Genomic DNA, 24,574 nt, shown 5'->3' on the forward strand with positions numbered 1-24,574 from the left:
TTGTTATGTAGGTTGGGTTTTTTTTCCCCTGGCTTTGTCTATTCTTGCTCTTCTAAGAAGGACCTGATTCTTACAGATCTGGCATCTGCTCTGCAGCTTGCAGGGAGAATGGCTCACGGTGCTGCCAGGGTAATGCTTGTGTAAAACCTGGAAGGGGATATTGGAAGCCTGGAATTCAACAGAATATAATTCAGCTTTGTGTCAAAATCTCCTCAGCAGCTTTGATTACATCACTTATAGCACCAAACTTCAGCCAGAAAAGCTGCTGGTTGTGATATGGCAAGCACTGAATTAGCAGATGCTGCTGCCTTTTCTTTCTTCTCTTTTCCTTTTTTTTTTTTCTTTTTAGGGTGAGAAATCCCCAGAGCAAAATTAGGGTTTATAATAATAACCACACTTGACACATCTTTTTCTTTTTTTCTTATAAAACAAACAAAATCACCATGAAATATTCTCAGTAATTACAGAGGTTATTGTGAGTTAAAAGCAAAACAGAAGCTCCTCATGCATCACTTCTAAAACCCTTTTCACCTCTCTGTGGGCTGAAGGCAGGAGTTTACAATCTACCCTCAAGGGAGGGGAAAAAGGAGCAGGACATTTTTAAGAGCTTTCTTGAAAGTGGCATGTGTGTGTGAAGAAATCATCACTACAAATCTAAAATGAGGTTACTCTTTAAAAACCTCTAAACTAAAGTAACAAAGGACACTAAACTCCTGAAGCCAGATGATGATAACTCAATTGCTTAAGGTGATAAAAATGGCATGAAGAAATCGGACTAAACCCCTCTCATCTCTAATCACAGCTCTCCATCAAGTCACAGCACGTCACACTACTACCACTCCCCCTCATCGTCACATTGAAAAAATAAAACCCACCTCTAATGCTTTGAATGCTACTCAAGTTTGTTGAAAAATAAAGTTTCATTTGGCTGCCGTTGCTACTTCGTGTCCAGCTTGGCCATTTCTTGCACGTAGATGCCAATGCTCTCACTGTCGAAGAGCAGAAAGTAAATGTTCTTCAGGGAGGAAGAGCTGCTGCCATCAAAGTGGCTGGAAATGGCTCTGAGGGTCACCTGGGCTGCTGTCTGCTTTGGGAAGCAGTTTCTGTGTGGTCAGGGAGAAAAGAGAGCAGGTGAGTGTGGGGCAGGGATGCTGAGAGGAGCCAGCCAGGGCTCCTCCAGTGCCACTTGCAGTTTGGCAAACCCCAAGGATTTGATAACAATATTCACCTGCTGCTGAATTCATTTCCTTAATTTCTGTTTTCATCTGCTTCTACTTCTTATAACCAAATTTTTTATTTACAAATTTTTATTCATGCTTATTTTTATTTTAATTTTTTTATTTATAATAATTTAATTTTTTTTAGCTTGCCCTTTTGCCTTGCAGGCTAAAAATTTCCAAGGATGATTATTTTTTTTTAACTGAGAACTAAAAACAAACCAAACCCAAAACATCACCTACTTAGCTGACTTCCTCTCTCTGTCTTTAAAATACTTTGCTTGGGATTCCTGTGAAAATAATTAAAATTACAACTCCAAGCCATATTTAGGTTGAGATGCATTCATTCACTCCTCTTGATGGTAATATTCTCTAACCTACAATCATATTTATATTGAAAACCATCAAAAAGATCTGGCACAACTGAAGTATCCCAATGGTACATCAGTTACTGTGAACAGTCCATAAGATGGGACAGAGGAAAATGGAGATTCACATAACTGATATAGTATAATTCTTAATCTACCCACAAAACCAGCATTTCGGGTGCAGACATGGAGATAGAGTAAAATGACAGAAAAACCAGAAAGTCCTATTTGAAAATCTGCCTTTGTTCAGGAAATTTTGAGGTACTTGGATAAATGAAGTGTAAACCAGCAGCACCTGGTCAGTCTCTCTATTTCTGTTAGGAGGAGTAATTGTAAGAGCAACAGAGTAAAATGGAACAAAGCAGCAGAAGGATCTGCACTAAGACTAATGGTCCAAGAATGGATTATTCTTATTTTTGCTCTTAGAAGACATGAAGTCTAGAAGTTATGTCTATTGGCATTAAAAGCTATAGTAAATTTTTATATTAAAGACTGTTAAAGTAATGTATCACATTTTGCTTCCACTGAAAACCATAAACAAAAAGATCTGTATATTAAAAAATGACTAAAAATTGCACTGCCCCTCTATTTAATCTTTTGTCCTGATCCATAAAGTTATATTTTTCTGTGAAAAGTATCTGTATAAAAATGGCATTTTCACCTCGTGTGTACTCAGTGATGTGTGGTGATTTCACTGATTAAATGCAGTTTTACTTTCATTTTATTCACTGTCAGGCCAACACTAGAGGACTGTACTATGTACTCTACTCTTTGGGCACTACTACCAAAATCAATAGATACATTTCTATTTCTATTTCTATTTCATTCTATTCTATTCTATTCTATTCTATTCTATTCTATTCTATTCTATTCTATTCTATTCTATTCTATTCACAAATAAATATAAGCACGTGAAGTCACACAAAATAACTACTGCAGTTAGCAGTAAGATCTCTTGTCATCAGAGATCAACAAACTGTTGATTTTTAAAGTAATTTGAAAGAAAAAAAGAAAAAACTTCAGATTTCTTAGTCGAGCACATTCTACTTGCTAGTTATTAAGAAAGAAATGTGTGGCTTCACACTTGGTTTAATGGTTCACACTTTTGAAAGCAGACCTACATTTGAGAAACAGATTTTCTTTTCTTCTGAAAGGTTTTGTGTGACAAGTCTTTGCAATATCTGTTATCAGGAGGGCTTAATGAACACCCCACATCCACGTGGCTCAGGTGGCATCACTGTAACCTGCCTGCAGAATTATGCTGCTATAATCTCATTAGTACAAATGTGTGTTTAATAAGACTCCCCACAGCAAAATGAAGGGACACAAAACCCGAGGTGGTGCAGAGGAATGCAAATGACTGCCTGGCAATAGAAAACACAGCAAGCCCACTCAGCTCTCCTGTGGGCTGGCTAATTTCCCTTTACAAAGGCTCTCTGGCAGTTTCCTGCAAACACTGCACTTCAGTGCATTCCTCTGGAGCAGCTCTGGGTCACATGGACCAGCAGAGGCCGGCTCACAGAGCAGAGGGCACCTCTGTGTCACTGCAGCAGCTCTGACAGCCCGTTCCACCTCTGCTCCCCACACAGGGATTCCTACCTGCCACTGGGAAACGGGGGGAAAGCCACAGACTTCAACTTCTTGTCTTCTGCAGCTGTTAAGCAGTTCTTGACAGTCTCCTCGAGCTGCTCCTCACACTTGTCCGAGCCCCACTGTGGGATGTGACAGTGGATGACAAACTTTGCTGCTAGGCCGCTAGACTGAGTGAGTGCAGCTAACACAAATGAAAACATAACGTTTAGTTTGGAACAGAAACCGCCCTGCAACGACCTCTCAACCCAAAGTAACTTCTTAATTACCTCACCTCTCCAAAGAAATGCATTTGGGATTAAAATACACCACAGGGGCTCACTTGCAATAATAACCTGTCTCACCATTCCTTCTGTGATCAATTGTTACTTCTTTGGAGACCAAAGAACCCAGGGCTCATTTGGTTAGCACACAGCTACTCAATAATGGCTTTTAGCTCTCTCATTCAGCATGGCCTCTGGGTTTGTTTTATGCAAAGCACAAAAACCTTGCCCTAAACACAGTGTTTCTGCAGAGCTGTCACTGAGTGCTTTGTACAAACATCCTCCATCATCATCATCATCATCATCCCACCATCTTTACAATTCCAGAGAGCTGAGGATTAATATGTAGACTCACTTTACAGCTGGGTAATTTCAGACAAGGACATGAAAATCAAAGTTGTTTGTTGAAAGTCCCCACCAGTTATGTCCAATTAGGAGTCTCAGATTGATTTTTAAGAAAGTGTAAGATTTCTCCAGGAGCTGCAGAGCTTACAGCATGGCATCAGTTTACTTTTGTTGCAATTTGTCACCATCAGCACTACTGGAAGTCTGGGTGTCTAGGTAATCTCAGGTTAAACACTCTGAAATCAGCTGTGCAGGATGGAATTAGCCCAAGGATGAAAATCCTGGATCTATTCACTTGTTCTCCTTCACAGAGGGATTGTGTTGCAGGCATAGAGGAATTCTGTGCTACTTAAATTTTAACCAGCTGTCTTAATGGTATAAAAGGAGTTCTTGTCTTAATAGTATAAAAGGAATCTATCTTCTAGTTAGGTAGTGATGCTGACAGAGAAAAGTAGTTTACTTTGATTTTACGGCGTATTAGTTTGATTTGATATGAAAGTCAAGCAAATTATCTTCTATAAAAATTTCTCTATCATTTCAGATGATAAAACTAGGCTACTCAATTAGGAATTTTCCCAAACTATTTAAAGCAATTTTTTTAATATAGAGATACTAAGCCAAATAAGGCATATTGTAACTTTTCTCCATCTGTGTTCCAGACACCTTCAATTGGTTTAATCTGTCCACAAGGGAAGCACAATCTGAGGTCCCAAACTATTCCCTGCTGCAAATGTGTTAACCCTTGAAGGGAGCTCCTCTAATAAAGCAGCTGCAGTTCCAAAAAACGTGCCAGTTCTGCAGATCATATCACTTCTTCATTTCTGCCCAAAGTAAAGCAATTATGTGGGTTATATACATTCATCTAATATGCATAAAGAAGAATAATTTATGAAGCATCACTATTTTTTCCTATGCCTAATTTTTCCTCAGCCTGTATGTTAGGCTGAGAGCTGTTTCTGATTCTCACTAAGGCTGCACTAAAAACAGGGCAGAAAAGATGGCACAAGATTTCCTTAAATTTTGGACTCCCATGGACAGAAATTGTCTCAGACAAATTGATCAGTCTCAAGACAGAATGTACACAGCCCACAGGTGTCCTATTCTTCCTTTTTTTCCCCTCTCAGCATCAGCTTTGAAGAAACATTTACATCACAAAGACACATAACAACAGGAACAGATCACAACGTCCAGAGAAAAGAACATATAAAACGAGCCATGTCCAAAAGAGAGCAGAGAATCCTTCTCACCTTCAGCAACTTCCAAAGGTCCTTGGGATTTGCGAAGCTCTTTCACTGTTTCCAAGAACTCTTTGCCTCCAGCCTTTTCCAGCGCCTTGCCTGCAGGGACACAGAGCAAAAGGCCTTGGCTTCGGAGTATCGGTGTGGAAAAACAAGTCCACATTATTTAAAAAACACTGTACACACACCATCCTGGCTCCCTCTATCAGCAGCAGCTGATTTTTATGTTTACCACTCTGCTTAGACACAGATAAAGTTTACTTTTTATGGTTTTAAAGAGCCTTGTATGCTGTTATTGGAAATTACTTTAATATAAGTATCTGTAAGAATGCTCTTTACTCTGACTCAGGGCTAAAATAATGTGGAGTGGGACTTTCAGGACTCAGGATTTCAGCCTCCAAAATGAACCCAACGTCCAAACCCTACTACTTACTGAAACAAACATAGCTGGGATGCCAGTGAAGGTCTTGATGACTAAAAAACAATGACCCAAAGCTTGCTACTAGATTCTGTGCCCCCTATGGGACTGGCTGAACAGCTTTTTACCTCCCTCCTGCTTAAATTTCCATATTGGTAATAACAGTATTTCCTTATTTTGCACGAGCAGTATAAGGCTTTGTACATGAGTATTTCTAAATTATGTAACATCCTACAATGAAAGTTATAGTTAGAAGTGTTAATAACATATAATTTTGCAATGCAATTTTCAAATGCAAATGTAAAAACAAGCCAATAACCACCTCAATAATAATTATTTACATCTTTGCTGCTCATGTGCTTCAACAAATTATCTGTGTTTTGCTTGTCATTAAAAGCAGACAAATCAGTGATTAGCCTGTTGTACCTAGTCAGACCCAGCCTGATTTTCAGAAGCTGTAAGTGATATTTTATGGCCTGGGGTAGATTGGGATGAAACAGGAGGGCATCTCAGCAGGCAGCCAGTAGACCAGCTCCTGTTCCAGCTCTAGATGTGGTATTTTCTGCATGTACAGAGCCTCACCTATTTCCTCCTTGAGGTCTATTTCAGCAGTTGTAGGGTGAACAATTCCTTCTACTTTCATGGAGCCAATATGGCTGATGTCACTCTGTGTCAGAGAAAGCTGAAAAATAACAATGAGAGGGGAGGAACAAATAAATAGTAACCCCAGTGCAAAATCATTTCATACCAAAAAGTTGAAGTGAAAGAAGGCTGGATTCAGTCTTTCACAGACCAGCTATTTTATTCTGTTCAGTATGTGTGATTCTGACTTTTAGCTTTTAATGAATTAATTTGCACACCACTCAGATTATTTGGTGATATGCCCACAACTTGGAAGCCTGCTTCAGAGGAAGTTATTGCTAGAAAACAAATGTTCTAACATCATAATTTGAAGGGGAAAAGGCTGATTTTGGAAATGCTTTGGTTTAAGAGAAAAGCATCCTTCCCTTCATGCTAATCTGTTTTTGTTCTTTGTTACCTTCTGTCCTGGCACAAGGCTCTTGGAGGACAAGATAGTGAAACCATCCCCAGGTCCATCTTCAGTTGTTGAATTTGAAGCTCCTTCTTTTTCATTGTCCTTTTGTTTGTTCTATTTGATGGGAGAAAAAAAAAAGCAAGACTTCTCAAAGGAAACAAAATAATCACCACCTAGCATTATTCAGTAATGGAGAGAGCTAATAACTTACTACAAATCTTATCTTCTCAGATCAATACATTACTCATAGCCTTGTAATCCCCTAAGGTTATGTAACAACAGAGGTCTGCACTGTTTATATAATGCTAAATCAGTGGTTCATCTGAGGCTTTACATGTTTTTGTAGTCACATTCAGAGGCAGGGCACCCACATCCATCTGTACATTTACTGACAATTAAGGTTGTATTTACATGGGTGGGCATGTGTTAGTTTATTTTTGTTGCTAACAGAGCAGAACCTCATATTAAATCAAACTTAGTCACTTAGTAACCCAGTCAAATGCTCCAGTTTGAAGAAAAAACAACTTTCTGGTCTGAAAAACAAATGTTTAAGTCTCAGTTATTAAGTGATAAAGCCTTCCTATAGCTTAGTTTCAGGAGCAGCACACCTACCAGTCCTAGAGGGCTAAAGGAACATCTCCTCACACCTCTCAATAGTTGCTTTAAGGTTTGTCAAGGAGCTACCACCTCCTAACAATCCAAACTCTGCATGTGCACAATTCAAAGTGAGGTGGTAGCTGAGATCAATGCACAGAGGCATTCAATTAAACATCCCATTAAGCAACTCTGTTGTCTTTTTAAAGGCTGTTTCTGCATATTATCACCTATAGAACTGTCCTAAAACTTTGAAAAATATGCTTAATTCAAGTTTTAAAAGTTTAAGTCAAAGCTTGATATCATCTAACTCTACCCAATGAAAAGCTCAGCATGCTCTGGAATGACAAACCAAGAGCACGGATCTGGGTTACTGCTTTACCAAATTAATCCATTTTGGATAGTGATAGAAGATGGGAAAGTGCAGTGGTCAAGTTCTGATTGATTTATTCTTATTTTAAAGCTCACTAACAACAGCACAGCTAAGAACACATGAAACAAAGAGCTTGTCACAATGACATTGAAGTTCCATGTCAAATTCTCTGGACAGTGAAAAATCTTTAACAGCAACCCAGTAACTGAGCAAGGTTGAAGGGATGACATCTCTCTGGTAGAAAATGTTTTACAACACAGCTTCCTCTGTTTTAAAAGGGTTCACTGCCACAGAGTTAGAGATCTACACAATTATTAAGAGATTATTGCAGAGGGTGACACAGAATCTGTACCTGTCCTGTTCTCACCTTTTTGGACGTCCGGGCCTTGGTAGACTTTGCCTTCTTCCCACTCTTTTTGTTCACCATGGATTTCCTCCCCTTCTTCTCAGGAGCAGGGGAAAGGATGGTTTCAGTTTTGCCTTTGGCACCCCTTTTCTTGGCTAGAAGCTCAGGCTGAATTCTGGGCAGGACACCTCCACTTGCAATAGTCACACCTTTGAGCAGCTGCAAGGACAAGCAGTGCATGGAAGCAAATTACAGATCCTCTCAGTCTGCACCACCAAAAACAATCAGGGAGAAAATCCACAATAACAAGGAACTTGGCAAGCAAAGTCAGCCAGCACATCCTGGAGAATTCTGTTCCTGTACCATCATTCCTACCCCTTCCTAGTGCAAACCTGTTCTTGGTGACCCACAAGCAGTGAATCAGGGGAAAAGAAGAAGAGTGTGTGGGGTACTTCAAAAAAGGACGGCACCACAGCCCTGCTCAGAAGAGGGCTGGATGCAGAACTCTTTGGCAGGGAAACAAGCAGTGAAAGCAAGGAAAAGCTCCAAGGACCTGCTTTGCAGAGGCAAACAACAGGAATGGGCTGTGATACCATGGAGAGGACAAAGTCTGGCTAATTCCTAAGAGACAACACTGGATCTGGATCCCAGTTCACAGGGCACTGACCAGAAACACAGAGCTGGGAAGGGCTGGTAGTGTTAGCACACTTTCTCTTCTGGCCTGTTTTGAATTTTTACTCCACTTGACTGGAAACAGAGCCCCATGACTTCATGGGCAGCACATTTTCATTATTTAAAGCAGTCATACTAAGTGCAGGAGTATCCAAAGTGTGAATGACATCATCCATCTTCATACAGAGGAGACCCTCTGATGCTGACTGAACCTTTTCAGCAGCCCTGAATAGCACAGTCTGCAGCCCATGCTGTGATCTCTGTCCTCACTCAACAAGTTTAGCACAAGTGATCCCACAAGTGATCCCAGGAGTCAGAGCACTGAAAACCACAGTTTGGGCAAACAGACAGGGAGGCAGCAAGAGCAGAGAGCGAGCCAGATCCCTACCCAACACAGGCCTCACAGCCAGTATAATAGAAAACACACATTTCTACAGCTTTTGGGAAAAGATCTTGCACATTTTCTTTAAGTACTGACTGTCCCTGAGGGAAAAGTGAAGCATCAAGACTGCTTGTTTCAACAGGACTCATAGGCTAAGAAGAACCAAAGTTTATGCCCATAAGATTTAAGATGAGGTATCTCAGAACCATAATTTTTGTTTCCTTTTATTTAAGAGGGCACAATCTTCTGCTCCAGTAACTGCAATCTCATTCTTGCCTCAGACTAAGCTGTTCCTAACCTTCCCTGGTAGCAGCTTCACCCAAGCACACAACTCCTGCACCAAAATGCAAACAGGCACCTGATTCAGCTCCTCATCATTTGCAACTGCCAGGAGGATGTGTCTGGGGGCAATCCTTCCTTTCTTGTTGTCCCGTGCTGCGTTTCCTGCCAGCTCCAGGATTTCAGCTGTAACACATCAAGATAAAAACCAGTAACAAAAATGCAGCTTAGGTACATGCTGCATACACAGTTTACACTGCTTCTCAATATCCATTCACCTTCTCAGGGATGTTTCCAGATTTATATAATGAAGGGTTCTCACTAGGGCAAGGCAGAAACCAAACCCCACTCAATATATCAGCACATTTAGATAAATTCATTTGTCCTTCCTAATTCCCTAAAGGAGAAAACATGCTAAGCTTGGTTCACATAATTTCTTTTAACTCTCTTTCAAAAAGGCAAAAAAAGCCCCTAAAAATGTACCTCAGCAGCCCAAAATGTATCAGCAGCCCTGTGACAACAGAACAGTCAGGCATGCAGTGAAACCCCCAACCTGGAACAGACAGCTCTGACAAACAGCAAGGATTCTCAGGACCAGGGAAGATGAAGACTGAGGTGCATTTGAAGAAATACTTGGAAAGCCAACACACCAGCCAGGCACTGCTGGAATTTCAGTGCCCTGCTGAAAACCTGTGAGAAGCTTCATTTCAGAACAAGATATGAAAGGTTTGATCCAGATGCAAGCAGAGACAACATGAGAGCTTCAATGCATGAAATATTGATAGAAGGGTCCTTCTACATCTCTGGGTACAGGAGGTCACTTCAAAGGTAGTTTCTCTACCTACCAGTTAGAGAAATAGTAACATTTATACTGTAGCCAAAGTCACTGAGCTTTTCCTAATTATTACAGAAATACAGACACATCTTCCTGAGCTTATCTGGACTGTAGCAATCAGTATAATTCATTAGCTTACATAGTTTGGCCTCTACTCAGAAGTTATTTCTCATATAAGAACTCTACTGAAACACTGAGAAGGAAGGAGAAAGGATTTTTTCCTTCCAATTACTCCTAAAAATCATATCCACATTTTTTTTTCATTTTAAAAGTATACAGTGTCCCTGTCTTCTGGGTTTGTGTTTGTCAGTAACAGGAATATGAAAATTACAGCAAATCAGTGTCCTGTTAGTAACTTATTGATGTCTTAATGATATCTTACTCCTTTTTACAGACTACATTAAAACTATATTATAAAAAGAAGGATTTTCAGGAAAAATCTAGTGGAAATGTACATAATGTTTGGCTAAAATCCAAATGATTTCAACATGGTGCTTAGCTCTGGCTCATGGGGAAAATACAAGCTTTCAATTCTACTCAGAATAACAAAAGTACAAACTTGTCTTCCAGTTTTCACTGCTACACAGCACACATATTTAACTGAATGTTGGAAATGTAAAAGCCTTTTTAAAAAACTATATGCATATTCACAGTGAATTGTAAAAGTTAGGGCAGGAACCTCTCAGCCCTAGCATCTCCTAGTGTGTCCTGGATTTTAAAGGAGGAAACTGCAAAGAGATCCCACATAGCCCAGCTGTATTCACCCCCATGGAGGTGCCAGACCCTCTGCCAGCAGAGCTAACACAGCAGCAGACAGCAGGAACAGATCCCATCATTGTGCACACCAGCAGAGAGCAAGAAAAGAGACCCAGGCTCCTCCAGTGGAGTTTGCAGGTGTGTGCTGACAGCAGAGGAAAATTGCATCAGGGAGAAAAACATAAACCCAAAAACCAGCAGATACTTACCTGTGTGGGAACTGAAGCTCTTTCAGGTGTGCCAACAACGGGCACATCCTGCTACCTGTGTGCTCACCCCAGTGCCCCAGGTTTGGGTCCTTTGGCCAGCAGCATCCTGATGGTGCACTCTTAGTCCTCTGCCTAATTTAAGAGCAAAAAAGGCAGAACACTCAAACGCCAGCCAGCCATCCATCCCAGGCCACTGGGAAGAAGGGAATCCGAGGCAGAGGTGATGTATGGCAGATTGTGGAATATGTACATGACTTACCTAAGGATGCCAAACATCTGCATAGTAAATCATTGCCTTACCTCCTTCTAGTGAAGGTTTTTATGCATATTTTTTTCTAATGGTGGAGGCAGAGGCTCATAATCTTAAGAATATAAAATTTACAAAATACAATATCAAAACTGGAGGCTTCAGTTATCACATGCTCTGCTAACAATAACAGATCCCTAAAGAAACTGCTTCACATTTCAAGTAGAAACTTCTTAACAGCTGAGGTTACCTAAATTCTAAAAATACTATTCTGAGAATATAGGTCCTATAATACCTATATAAATAGGTATTATAGAATATAATAGGAATATAGATTATAGGAAAGTAGAATATAGGGTCTATATTCTAGCTCTCTTGGAACTGAGCATCTTGATGTTTTCAGCCCTAAATTGGTTTTACTTTGTGCTCTAAGCACAGGTATTAAGAATTAGATTGAAATCTCAAATACTACTGCTTCCTGCAAGAGTCAAAATCCACAAAGATGCCTCCACATCTGAAGTTTAACTTCAAATCCAGACACCTTCAGAAGCACATAACTCTCTTCCAGCAGAGACAAGCTGCAGCCAAGCTATGACCTGAATGGGATTACCTCTAGTGACCCTGTGACATACAGGAAAAAGAGGTTTCTTTAGCTGATGGATCAGCAGATTTGAAATGTCTGGGAACTAAAGCATGCTAGCCATGCCAAAGGGTGTAGGAAGCTGGACTGCTAAGAAAGGTCTGTGAGAATTACTGATAGAAAACTGAAAAGATTTCATACAGGTTGTCTTGTTTTCCACTTCCCCTTCAGGAGAAATTCTGTCAGCTCCTGTTACACTACCACATCAAATCTACCAGCAATACCTCTACTCTGCAATAATCTACTGATGATGGAGTCCTTGTCCTCCATTTCCAGGTGGAAAGGTGTGTGCTGGATTTGTCTCTGCATGGCAGATGAGCACAAGAGGCAGAAGAGTGTTCCAGGTGGTTCCTGAGAAGGAGGAAGCCTTTGCTGGTGGTGTGTTCTGCCCTAATTCAGAGAGGATGGCTTTCCATTGAGATGTCCCACAAGTTCCTTTGAACATGACTTGTGCTTCCTCATCAAGGGGCTTCTGTGTTCTCTGCCTGCTTTTTGGGAAGATGCCCTGTGGGACATATGCAGTTGATGTTTGATTTAGGTGGTTGTGCCTGCAGTCAGCTCTGTGAACACTCAGAGCTTGAGTCTGTTGCAAAACCCATCAATCACATGGGACTCAGGCCAAGTTTGCAGAGAATTTTAACTCTGAAGCCAGTGGAATTCTCAGCAAACACAACCTTCTGGATAGGAATTAAGCTGCAATTTTACAATATGATTTTCAAGCCTAAAATGTAAAACAGCATTGATAGATTACAAAGAAAGGTTTAGAACAGTGAGGAGATCTTCACACTGTACCTCTTCCTGAGATTCCACCACCATTGCTGGCATTTTAATGATGGGATTGATCAGGCAAAGTGCAGATTTGGGGGTGATAATGGCTGTGAGGTGCTGCCATGACCAACCTTGCTTACAAAGGGAACAGCCAGGGCTCTGGTATCTCTGTGACACAGAACACATACCAAAGGCAAAGAGCAGTCCCAACTCCCTAAACTGGGAGCAAGGGTGCTCCAGATGTTTATGCAGCCTCTGGATGATGCCAGCCCTGAGGCTCAGTGCTCTGGGCCAGCAGCAGTGACCAGCAGGACTGGCCACTCACAGGGATCTGCTGCTCCATGCCAGCCCTGCAGGACTGCAGGCACTCAGGTGGTTCTGGTTCTGTTTGACCCTTCCAGCCTCATCCACCTTGCTCCTATCCCAGCCATGACTTGCTTCCCCACATCCCAATCTCCTTTTCCTGCCAATCCACACCAAGATTTCTATCTCAGCACCTTTCCTGTCACCATTTTTCCTGTCTACTCTGGCTCAATATTTCTGCCCAGGTTCTTCATTACCAGCACTCATTCCATCACCTTGGCCTATTTCCTATTTTTTCACCTTGCTCTCCAGCTTCCTGGCAGGATATCTGGACACTCCTCACCATTTATTTGCCTACTGGTCATCAGTCCAGCTCTCCCCAGTAGCCAGACCTCTCCCTACCCTGTCTCTAACATCAATATTTTTCTTCCATAACCACTGCCTCCCCACAATGTTATGATTTGGGAGCTGAGAGGGGCTGGAACATGTTCAGTGAGGACCAAATCTTCAGGGATTTTAGCTGGTAAAGTCAAAGAAGTCTCAGCTGAGCATGAGCAACCTATGTTTTATCAAAGTTAGAGCCTGGCCAGAGAAAGCACATTTCTCTGAGGTAGCACAGACCCCAATCTCCTTTTGTAAAGCATTAAATCTCTGCTCAAACACAGAGAAGCACTCAGGGGTTTAGAGGAGAAGTTTTCAGGAATGTTTTAACTTAAAAAAAAAAATATGTTCAACCTGCTTCTGTTCTGTTTCAGTCCCATACTGCCACTCTCCCAGATTTAGCCTGAAGCAGCTCCCCTGCATGCAGCCTTTCATCCTGAGGAGCCACCATTTCACACCTGCAGGTCCAGGAGAAAAGAATGCCATTTGTAATAGAAAGATCAGATAATGATAAGAAAATGTAGCTGTTTGATATATCATACCCCCTTTGACAACATCCTTGGAAAAACCTATCTTGTTTCCAGAGACTTCCCAAAACCAAAGACTTTATACCCCTGTAATATTAGCAATAACTAGATCAGCACGATTAGATGCTGTAGATGCTGCAACACTTTTTTTTTTTTTTAACTGAACTCTCCACCTTTGTAATATTTCCAAACAATTCCCTGGACAGTGCACAGCAACTTTGGTTTGGAAAGCGCACAATCCAGCAGCAATAAATGTTTTCTCAGAAACATTACTCCATTCTATCACAATATATACAGGAGTTCTCTGCTGAACCAAGCAGCTGAAAATAGCATTCCCTTACAATTTATGTGGGCTCCCAGCCTACACCTTTAGCAACCTTCTTGCCTGGTTGACTACACATTCTTTTTTTCCTAAAGCAAATTGTAGGCCCACACATAATCTGCTCATATCAGATTAACGATTGAAATTAAACTGCACTTACAACCCAGGAGCAGAGCCAAGAATTTCACTGCTCTAGTTCAGGTAATAGGCAAACAGTGCTGACCACAAGTCAGTCTGCAGCACTGAAATGTTGCACATTCCAGATGTGCTGCTGACAATTTATTACTGCACCTTGTAAAAATTGCCACAGCTCAGAACAAGCATCTCCAAATGTTTATCCTAGAAATATCTCCCTGTGGAGTAGGAGAAGAAGAAAAGTATTTCTCTGCAGACAGAAGGTCAGCAGAGTCACAATGCATCACATTATGTTATAAAAGTTATTGTGATTTCTTCAACACAAGCAATACTTTGTCACTCCAGCTCCAGAAGTAGCCTCAGCGGAAAAACAAATACAATTGATTCTCATCTGGAATGTACTGCCACAAACATGGACATTTTTGCAATCTACTATTGGGCTTTATGATAAATTTAATTTTAATAATGAAATTGTGAAATTGGTGAAATTAATTAGTGAGCTCTCAGATTTTCTCCACACCCTTGAAAGAAAATAATGCTTTTATTGTCTGGCAGTGAGAACAAGCTTCACATGTGAAAAAGACAGCAGTGTTTACATAAAATCTGTTGCATGGACAACCAGGCTCCATGCAAGCTTCTTCATGCCACCCTGGCAATAAACTACACTGCTGAAACACAACTCACTCAGCTGATTCCATCCAGGCTGTGACTCTCACAGATTCTCCAATGCACCTCAGTCTTGATCTGTAACCCCTGAGTGACCTGGACCCTGAATTCCAACCATTTGCTGAAGTGCCATTTTCCATAATTAAACCAGGAACTCAGCAGGTATGATCAAAACCCACTCTGAAATATTTCTGTACAGAATCACAGTGTATTGTATCACCATGGGACACCTGCCCCTTCCTCAAAGTTCAATTTCAGAAAGGCAGGAAAAAGAAAACTCAGGGTGTGTGGGAAGATTTAAACCCTAGAACACTATCTTTGTACACTTAGGCAAAGCAAAAGGGTTTTTAAAATTAAATTTTAATTTTAATTTTAATTAAACCCCCCACCTTTATATTTCACAACACTTTGACACTCTCTTGCAAGGAGAAATGCAGCCAGCAAAACAGTTTTCTCACTTAAAAAGCACAGAAGCAGTACAAGGTGGGTTTGCTTTTTTTTCTCCTATTATTCACATTTAGGTGTACCAAAAAACCTAATTAATACCATTTTTCAGTAGGACAAAAACTACACAAAAGTGACTCCTCGCTCTGCAAAATAATACAAAAGAAGTCTCCAGCTAGTGACCAAGCATGGTGCCTCTAAAGGAGAGAATTTCCACGCTGAGCCTCTCTCTCTCAGAGAACAAATGAACCTCCTTAGAGTTTTCAGCAGATCCTGATTTCCAGGAGTGCTCACATCCCATCCCATCCCATGGGTGGTTCCTGTGTGAGGAGCACAGCCAGGAGCAGGCTCTTGCTTTACCTGCCAGGTACTCCATGACTGTACAAAACTACACAGAAGTGACTCCTCACTCTGCAAAACAAAAATAACACTCCCAAGCAGTGACCAAGCATGCTCACTAAAGGAGAGAATCTCCACCTTAAGCTTCCCCACGAAAGAAACGAACCTCAGAGTTTTCAACAAACCCTGATTTCCAGGGTCCCAGCCCCTGGCTAAGCCTGGCTCCTGTGAGCGAGCAGCCGTGCAGGAGCAGGCTTTCCTTTACCTGCCAGGTACTCAATGACAGCAGCCATGTAGACGGGCGCGCCCACGCCGATGCGGTACTTGTAGGTGCCTTTCTTCAGGTAGCGCATCATCCTGCCCACGGGGAAGATCACCCCGGCCCTGCTCGAGCGCGACAGCTTGGACATCTTCTTCTTCCCGCTGCGCCCCGACATCCTGCAGCCTGCTGCTTCTCAGTGTGCTGCTGCTCCTCGGTGCCCTGCTCCGAATCTGGGGGCTGCAAGAGAAACCCAAGAGGGCTGGTGAGAAATAACAGGGCGGTGTGGCCAGCAGGAGCAGGGAGGGCGTTCTGCCCCTGTACTGGTGAGGCCACACCTGGAGTGCTGCGTCCAGTTCTGGCCCCTCAGTTTGGGAAGGATGCTCAAACGCGAGGCTGGCGAGGGGCTGGGCACACAAACCCTGTGAGGAGCCTTTGAAGGAGCTGGGGCTGTTCAGCCTGGAGAAGAGGAGGCTCAGAGGTGACCTCATTGCTCTCTACACCTTCCTGAAGGGAGGCTGCAGACAGGTGGGGTCGGTCTCTGACAGAACCAGAGGACACAGCCTGCAGCTACATCAGGGAAGGTTTAGGATGGATATCAGGAAGAAATTTTTCACCAAAAGAACAGTAAAGTACTGGAATGCTCTTCCCAGGGAGGTGGCAGAATCACCATCTCTGGGTGTGTTTAAAAAAAGCCTGGACATGGCACTTGGTGCTATAGTCTGGTTGAGGTATTAGGGCATAGGTTGGATTTGATGATCTTACAGGTCTCTCCCAACCTCATGATTCTGTCATTCTGTGATCTTCATGCATTGCTGCTGTTCCAGAAGAAAAATCCAAACCTGCCCTCCACACCTGTTAAAGTGGAGGCATTGCTCATTAAAAGCAGGATTGGCACAGTGATATTTTCTGAAAAATCCTCTTTGCCCAGGATTTTCTCCTGGGAAGCTGAGAAGCCTCAGAGAGGAATGAAAACAATAATTATCTGATTGCTGCTCCTGTGTTTGCTGCTTTGGAATGTGGCCTTGGACATTGTTTACCAACAGGTGAATGCTTGATTGGTTCCATGTGAATTGTTTTAATTCAATGACCAACCACAGCCACTTGTGTTGGAATCTCTGAGTCTGTCACACTCTCTCATTTTATCATCATTTTTGTTAAGTCGTCTGTCTGTATCCTTTCTCTTTCTTTAGTATAGTTTTAGTATGGCATGATATGATATATGATATGATATGATATGATATGATATGATATGATATGATATGATATGATATGATATGATATGATATGATATGATAATAAATCAGCCTTCTGAGAACATGGAGTCAGATTCTCACCTCGTCCTGGGGACCCTCACAAACACCACACAGGATAATTGGAATATTTGCTATAACTTTGCTTTTGAATTGCACTCTCAGTGTAGCAATACCAGCAGCAAAGCAAACAAACCTTGTTTTCTCCTTATTTTTCTGGCAACCACAAGATTAGGGATAAACACAGAACAAACCTCTGCCACTCCGCTCCACTCCAAAGCTTGCATGTGGTCACAATTACACCTCCAGTTCTCACTCTCAGACAAATAATGTTTGGGAAAGCTTTAACTCTGTTTACAAAACTTGGTTTTAACTCCATTTTGATAGCTGCCCCGGAGGCATAATTATGAGCCTGGTTACTCCTCAGAAGCAAACACAGAGCAGGTCTGCCAGAGATGGTATTTCTGCCAAGGAAAGCACAGCTACCTCACTGCCAGCACCCATTCACCTCCGTGAAACAAGGAAACACAACAAGGGAGACACTTTGGAAAGTGAATCAAGGTGATACAGCTAAATTTTATAATAATATTTTCATTTATGATATCAAAGGTATAAAATCAGCAGAGAGCTGTAAAACCTTGGCATGTCCTTGTGTATCAGCCAGACAATTATTTCTTTCTATGAGCAATGTATCATGTGGGCATGATGAGAAAATTTGGGAAAGATGAAACCTATCAGACACAGACATGTCAAAATTGGCATTGCTCATCATCCCACTCTGAATTGCCTGCCAGCTGCCAGCTTGGAACCACAGAGTTCCAAGGGAAGGTGAAAAGAAGTGGGGAGGCATGATCTGGTCTTTAGAGATGCTGTGAAGGTGCAGAGCAGGTGTTCCCTACAGCAGTGACTGTGACAGAAGCTGTGAAGGTGCAGAGCAGGTGTTCCCTAAGCAGTGACCCTGACAGAAGCTGTGAAGGTGCAGAGCAGGTGTTCCCTACAGCAGTGACTGTGACAGAAGCTGTGAAGGTGCAGAGCAGGTGTTCCCTACAGCAGTGACCCTGACAGAAGCTGTGAAGGTGCAGAGCAGGTGTTCCCTACAGCAGTGACTGTGACAGAAGCTGTGAAGGTGCAGAGCAGGTGTTCCCTACAGCAGTGACCCTGACAGAAGCTGTGAAGGTGCAGAGCAGGTGTTCCCTAAGCAGTGACTGACAGAAGCTGTGAAGGTGCAGAGCAGGTGTTCCCTAAGCAGTGACCCTGACAGAAGCTGTGAAGGTGCAGAGCAGGTGTTCCCTACAGCAGTGACTGTGACAGAAGCTGTGAAGGTGCAGAGCAGGTGTTCCCTAAGCAGTGACTGTGACAGAAGCTGTGAAGGTGCAGAGCAGGTGTTCCCTACAGCAGTGACCCTGACAGAAGCTGTGAAGGTGCAGAGCAGGTGTTCCCTAAGCAGTGACCCTGACAGAAGCTGTGAAGGTGCAGAGCAGGTGTTCCCTACAGCAGTGACCCTGACAGAAGCTGTGAAGGTGCAGAGCAGGTGTTCCCTAAGCAGTGACCCTGACAGAAGCTGTGAAGGTGCAGAGCAGGTGTTCCCTACAGCAGTGACTGTGACAGAAGCTGTGAAGGTGCAGAGCAGGTGTTCCCTAAGCAGTGACCCTTACAGAAGCTGTGAAGGTGCAGAGCAGGTGTTCCCTAAGCAGTGACCCTGACAGAAGCTGTGAAGGTGCAGAGCAGGTGTTCCCTAAGCAGTGACTGTGACAGAAGCTGTGAAGGTGCAGAGCAGGTGTTCCCTAAGCAGTGACTGTGACAGAAGCTGTGAAGGTGCAGAGCAGGTGTTCCCTACAGCAGTGACTTTACAGAAGCTGTGAAGGTGCAGAGCAGGTGTTCCCTAAGCAGTGACCCTGACAGAAGCTGTGAAGGTGCAGAGCAGGTGTTCCCTAAGCAGTGACCCTGACAGAAGCTGTGAAGGTGCAGAGCAGGTGTTCCCTACAGCAGTGACTGTGACAGAAGCTGTGAAGGTGCAGAGCAGGTGTTCCCTAAGCAGTGACTGTGACAGAAGGTGTGAAGGTGCAGAGCAGGTGTTCCCTAAGCAGTGACTGTGACAGAAGCTGTGAAGGTGCAGAGCAGGTGTTCCCTAAGCAGTGACTGTGACAGAAGCTGTGAAGGTGCAGAGCAGGTGTTCCCTACAGCAGTGACTGTGACAGAAGCTGTGAAGGTGCAGAGCAGGTGTTCCCTACAGCAGTGACCCTTACAGAGGCTGTGAAGGTGCAGAGCAGGTGTTCCCTAAGCAGTGACTGTGACAGAAGCTGTGAAGGTGCAGAGCAGGTGTTCCATACAGCAGTGACCCTTACAGAAGCTGTGAAGGTGCAGAGCAGGTGTTCCCTAAGCAGTGACCCTGACAGAAGCTGTGAAGGTGCAGAGCAGGTGTTCCCTAAGCAGTGACCCTGACAGAAGCTGTGAAGGTGCAGAGCAGGTGTTCCATACAGCAGTGACTGTGACAGAAGCTGTGAAGGTGCAGAGCAGGTGTTCCCTAAGCAGTGACTGTGACAGAAGCTGTGAAGGTGCAGAGCAGGTGTTCCCTAAGCAGTGACCCTTACAGAAGCTGTGCAGCAGATGAGAGAGCAGCACTGGGCTTGGTCACACAGCGAGGCAGCAGAATCCTCAGCAGGACAACTTCAGAACAATCTGAGAATGAATGTCACAAATCCAGCAGCACTCCATCTGCCTCAGGGCTGGAGGCTGGACCTGCCCATCTTCCTTCCTTAATGAAACTTGCAATTTGTGACAAACCCTTTGTGAACTTTTAATTTCATAATAGCAACAGCCCTTAAAACACGTCCTTTTCAGTTTGTAACAACTGACATCCAAATAACAAACCTAGGCCGGGAATTGGGCTTCTAGCCATCAGAGGAGCCAATTTCTGGGACAGCCTTCTCTTCAGAGCAACAATAACTCTTTCTGAAGTGGAACTTAATAAATGTGCGCAGTAGGGTACAAACAGGTTCCTGCAATGCTGGCAGCACAGCTGCATCACCCAAGTGTTCAGGCCAGCACTGAACCCCTGCAGAGAGCCATGCTGAAAGAATACACTACCTGTATCAAAATTATATTAAGCTAACCTCTCATATATTCCTTTCTATAGAAACAATCCCAGTGGAAAAAGGCAAACATCAAGGGATTGGATCCACAGAAAATACCATTGTTACACTTGATCTCCACGGTAGAAAATCAAAACATTTGTATACAACTAACCGCACTGCTCTGGGCCATGCTGCTGCATTACATAAATTTATGTTTAATTGCTGCATTATAGAAATTAATGTTTAATTACTCACTTTTGGCTCATCCTTCTGCTGCTATCACTGAACTTTCCACCCCTGCCTACTCCTTTATTTTCCCTTTCTCTCTCACAGGAAGCCCTCTGCCATTATTTACTCCCCTGCTGCCAAGCCAGCTCTTGGAATCCCAAAATATTTTCCAAATGCACTGAGGGTTACATTTGCAGAATGCTGCGAGAGCCTAAATACAAGATGCTTCAAAACTCCGCTAACACTGTCTCTGCTTTGCAACTTACATGGAGCAGGGTGCACTGAGGAGCAATAAACACAGCAGTGTGCTCTTGTCTTGTTTTGACTCCTACAGGAGGCACTTTTGGGTAGAAAGCCAAGCTCTGGCATAGTCACAACAGGATCTGGACAAAGAAACATGCAGAGAAAACGCCTGTGGACCTGGACAAAGAAATCCCATAGACAGGGATCTGGTTTTCTTGCAGGAAGAGGCACGTGAGCTCACCCCTCCATACTCACCTGACCTGCAACCAACAGGTAAAGGGCTACAAGCTGAGCACTGCTGCCCTAATTGTTCTTTGCTGAGGACACAGCCAAGCCTCAAGGCCTTATCAGTTGAAAAGTCTACCCACACTTGTTCCCTCTCTGCCAGCTGATTCATCATCTCTATGTTTCTCCTCATGAAGCACAGCCTCCGTTTAAAAATAAACCTGTGCCACTCGTGCTAAGTCCATGCTCACTGGGCTCCAAGGGCTGTGTCCATATCAGCCTCCATTTAAAAATAAACCTGTGCCACTCGTGCTAAGTCCATCCTCACTGGGCTCCAAGGGCTGTGTCTGTACCTGCCTGCCTGCCATCAGGCTTGGGCAACTGGAAGCAATTCTTTTCCCTGCCCCTTAATTGGTCACAGCACACCCCACTCTGCCATGATTCCAACATCCCTGTGTTGCTATGGGGGATTGAGGAGCTACAGCATCTCACAGGGCTCTCTACAACATGACTGCGAGCAGGGCTTTCCTCTGTTGGGTTTTACCTTCTTCAGAGCCCAAGGCAGCCAGTGACATTTCCCTTCTGCCTCCTGGGAAAATACCTAAGAGTCCAGCTTCCACCGTCCCAGGGTGCTCCAAGCGCCATCCAACCTGGACTGGGACACTTCCAGGGATCCAGGGCAGCCACAGCTTCTCTGGGCACCTGTGCCAGGACCTCACCACCTTCACAGGGAAGAACTAAGGGAATCCTTCATAACATCTGACACACATCTCTCCTTTTTTGAGATTTAAATCATACCCCCTCGCCCTGTCACTACCCGCCTGGACATGGCACTTGGTGCTATGGTTGAGGTTTTAGGACATAGGTTGGACTCGATGATCTTAGAGGTCTCTTCCAACCTCATTATTCCGTGGTTCTGTGACTTCCAAACACCGAGAGAACTCGGACTCAGCAGCCAAATGCTAAAAGAAAGGACATTCAGGACTATCCACGCAGCTGCACTCCCCTCATCTCCAGCAGAAGATCTATTAGAACAGTAAAGAGTTGACAAGAAATCCACAGACATACCTTAGATCCAGCTTAGGCTGCACACTCACTTATAAAGGAAATATTTGTGAAGAATAACGCGGAAGACCTGAAGCAGCGGCTCGTTCTCTGACCGAATTGCTAAGGCCATAGCGCTGTTCAGGGGGCAGGTGGGGTTTCTCCACAACCGCCCACACCGAGCGCGTCCCCCGCGAAAGCTTCCAGGGCACCCCCAACCCCGGGGGTCCCTGCTGAGGCAGCTCCCACTCACAAACAACATCGGGCCACCCCTGCGGGGCCGGGAGGACGGACCCCGAGAGGACGGGCCTGGTCCGGCCCCACAGGGAGCCTTTGGAGCCGCTGCGAGCAGCCGGGCCCGGGCACCCCGCGCTCGGCCCCGCAGCCGCCCCGAGCCCCCTCACGGCCCGCCCGGCCCGCGCCGCCGCCCCGCCCCGCGCACGCCTCGCCGTTGCCCGGACACCGCCGCCCCGCCCACTCTCCCCGCTGACTGGCCGCTGCGGCAGCCCGGGCCGGGCAGAGAGAGCGGTGATTGGCTGAGAGCCTCTTGATCGACAGGAGAGGGGCGGGGGCAGCAGCCGGGCCGCGCAGGCGTCCCGAGGCGCAGTGCAGTGTGTGTGTGTGGGGGGGTGTGGCCGCCGGCTTTCCCGCGCAAACGCTCCCCCCTGACGCCCCCCCTCACACCGCCCTCAGCCAGCGCCGCCGCCGCCGCGGGGGCTTCGCCCGCTGCCCGCCGAGGGGCGGCTGTGGCGGCCGCCGCACGGCCCCGGAACGGGAAGCGCTGCGGCGGCCGAGCGGAGGCAGCGAGCGAGGAAGAACCGCCCCCTCCCCCCAGACACCGCTCAGCCGGGGCCGGCCCCGCGCGCGCCGCCGTTACCGCCTCGCGCCCCCCCTCCCTTTATGGCCGCCCCTCACCCGCCCCCCTCACGCCCTTTCCCCTCACGGCCTCGGCCATGGCCGGGCCCTCCCGGGGAACGGCAGCGGCGCCGGGAAGAGGAGGAAGAGGAGGAGGAGGAGGTGGGTCGTGCGGCCGAGGAGAGAGGGAAGGAGAGGAGCAGGGCCTCGCCGCCCCCCCGGAACCCCCGCGCCGCCGCTCCCCTCACCTGCCGGCGCCCGCCGCCGCCGCCTCCTCCTTCTTGTCTTCCCTTCCTCTTTTTCCTCCCCCTCTTTTCCTCCTCTCCTTGCCCCCCCTCCCCTTTCCTCCCCCTTTCCCTTTTGGGCTCCCCCCGCCCTCGCTCCGCCTCAGCCGCTCTCCCCGTATTGTATGTTTCAATGGCGATGGCGGCTGCTGCTGAGGGGGGCGGCAGGGGTTTCCTCCCGCTCGGCACATACCGCCTCTAGGAGGAGTCACTGCAGCCCGGGCCCGCTACAACCCCCCTCCCCTGGCTGCCGCCCTCCTCGGCCGGGCCCCAGGGCTGCGGTGGGGGCAGGAGCCCCCTCCCCGCCCAGCACAGAAAGGGCCCCCCCGACCCCAGTCCCTGTGGGCTTGTGGTAGCCGGGAGCATAAAGGCAGAAAGCCTTGCCATCCTTTCCCGGGGTGGAGGAGTTCGGGGATGGAGAGGTTTCAAGGCAATCCCTGATGGGGTTAAAGCCCGAGGAGCGCCTGGTTTTTGTTAGAGAGGGCCACCCATCGCTCTGTGCCTTTGGCAGGGCGGCCTGTGCGCCTCGCTATGGTGCTCTAACCCAAATATTGCAGCATCCCCAAGTGGGCTTGGAACGGCCCTAACAAAGAGTGCCGGCAGCTCTTTGTGTTGTCTTGCCTTGGAGCGTTCTGGGCGCTCCCAGGCTTTGCAACTCGTCCGTGAGGGCTGCAAAGTTCCCTTCCGAATGGAAGCTGAGGGTTTTTCTTTCCTTCCCTGCAGCCGCACGGATTGAAGAGCTCGAGCTCCAAGAGACGCAATAAGCGATTGTGCTTTGAGTCTTGGCAGCGCCAAATCCGTGAGCAGAGGCTGGTGCAAACAGCAGAGTGCAGGGCTACACCTCTTTGACTCCTCTCAGGTATATTTCTAAATCCAACTGGCTTTGTATCATGGTTCCTATACAAATACTTTGTTGCGCTGGTTTTGCTATAAAGACATTTGGGTGCTACTGTAGTGCACTAGGAGATACATTATTAACACAGGCCACTCCTGCTTGCTTGCAGGGTTACTTTAGGAGGGTGTCTGGGAACAACAGAGAGAAAGAACCATTCATGCATTCAGCATTCTCTTTGCCACTGTAAAAAATCATAAAAGATGCACTTGAGCTTGGTTTTGGCTCTGCCAAAGTAAGCAATTTTATGTCTGCACAGGATGGGATTGGGTGGGTCAAAAAGCAATGGAATATTTCCCCAGGTTATGTTAATTGTGGATCACACCATCTCATGAAGAAAGAGGGCCTGAGCTCAGGACCTGCGTTTTCCTGTGACCTTGGGAAAGCAGTTCCCTTTACACAGCTGTGTTTTGACTGTTGTTAAAATGGAAATAAAGATACCTTTTCTCTTTTCAAGCATTGAGTAAGAGCCTCAATGCATTGGTGTGGATTAATTCTTTGGGGTCTGTTCTCTTCCTCACTGC

The 24,574-nt window shown here is 45.3% G+C and overlaps 1 protein-coding gene and 1 long non-coding RNA gene across 4 annotated transcripts; one reads left to right on the top strand and one right to left on the bottom strand.

Annotated features, from left to right (window-relative positions):
- Nucleotides 1-405: 405 nt before the first annotated feature.
- On the bottom strand, nucleotides 406-23,205 carry LOC131086233 (core histone macro-H2A.2). 3 transcript variants are annotated; one of them, XM_058029150.1, is made up of 9 exons: nucleotides 23,123-23,205; nucleotides 15,959-16,192; nucleotides 9,201-9,307; nucleotides 7,810-8,007; nucleotides 6,479-6,589; nucleotides 6,022-6,121; nucleotides 5,031-5,120; nucleotides 3,185-3,359; nucleotides 406-1,103 (listed from the first exon to the last, which is right to left on the bottom strand). In XM_058029150.1, exons 2-9 carry the CDS (start codon nucleotides 16,128-16,130, stop codon nucleotides 938-940), a joined length of 1,119 nt encoding a protein of 372 aa, XP_057885133.1. In that variant the 5' UTR covers nucleotides 16,131-16,192; nucleotides 23,123-23,205; the 3' UTR covers nucleotides 406-937. The 3 variants fall into 3 exon arrangements, with proteins under 3 accessions (XP_057885133.1, XP_057885134.1, XP_057885135.1); XM_058029151.1 differs by lacking the exon at nucleotides 23,123-23,205 and adding an exon at nucleotides 22,044-22,382; XM_058029152.1 differs by lacking the exon at nucleotides 23,123-23,205 and adding an exon at nucleotides 20,774-20,890.
- Nucleotides 22,833-24,503, top strand: LOC131086234 (uncharacterized). The gene is made up of 3 exons (XR_009114729.1): nucleotides 22,833-23,036; nucleotides 23,882-24,017; nucleotides 24,353-24,503. It is a non-coding gene; the product is annotated as an uncharacterized LOC131086234 (long non-coding RNA).
- The last annotated feature ends 71 nt before the right edge of the window (nucleotides 24,504-24,574 follow it).

The sequence above is a fragment of the Melospiza georgiana genome, chromosome 8, assembly GCF_028018845.1.
Source record: "Melospiza georgiana isolate bMelGeo1 chromosome 8, bMelGeo1.pri, whole genome shotgun sequence".
In the NCBI taxonomy this organism is placed as follows: Eukaryota; Metazoa; Chordata; class Aves; order Passeriformes; family Passerellidae; genus Melospiza; species Melospiza georgiana.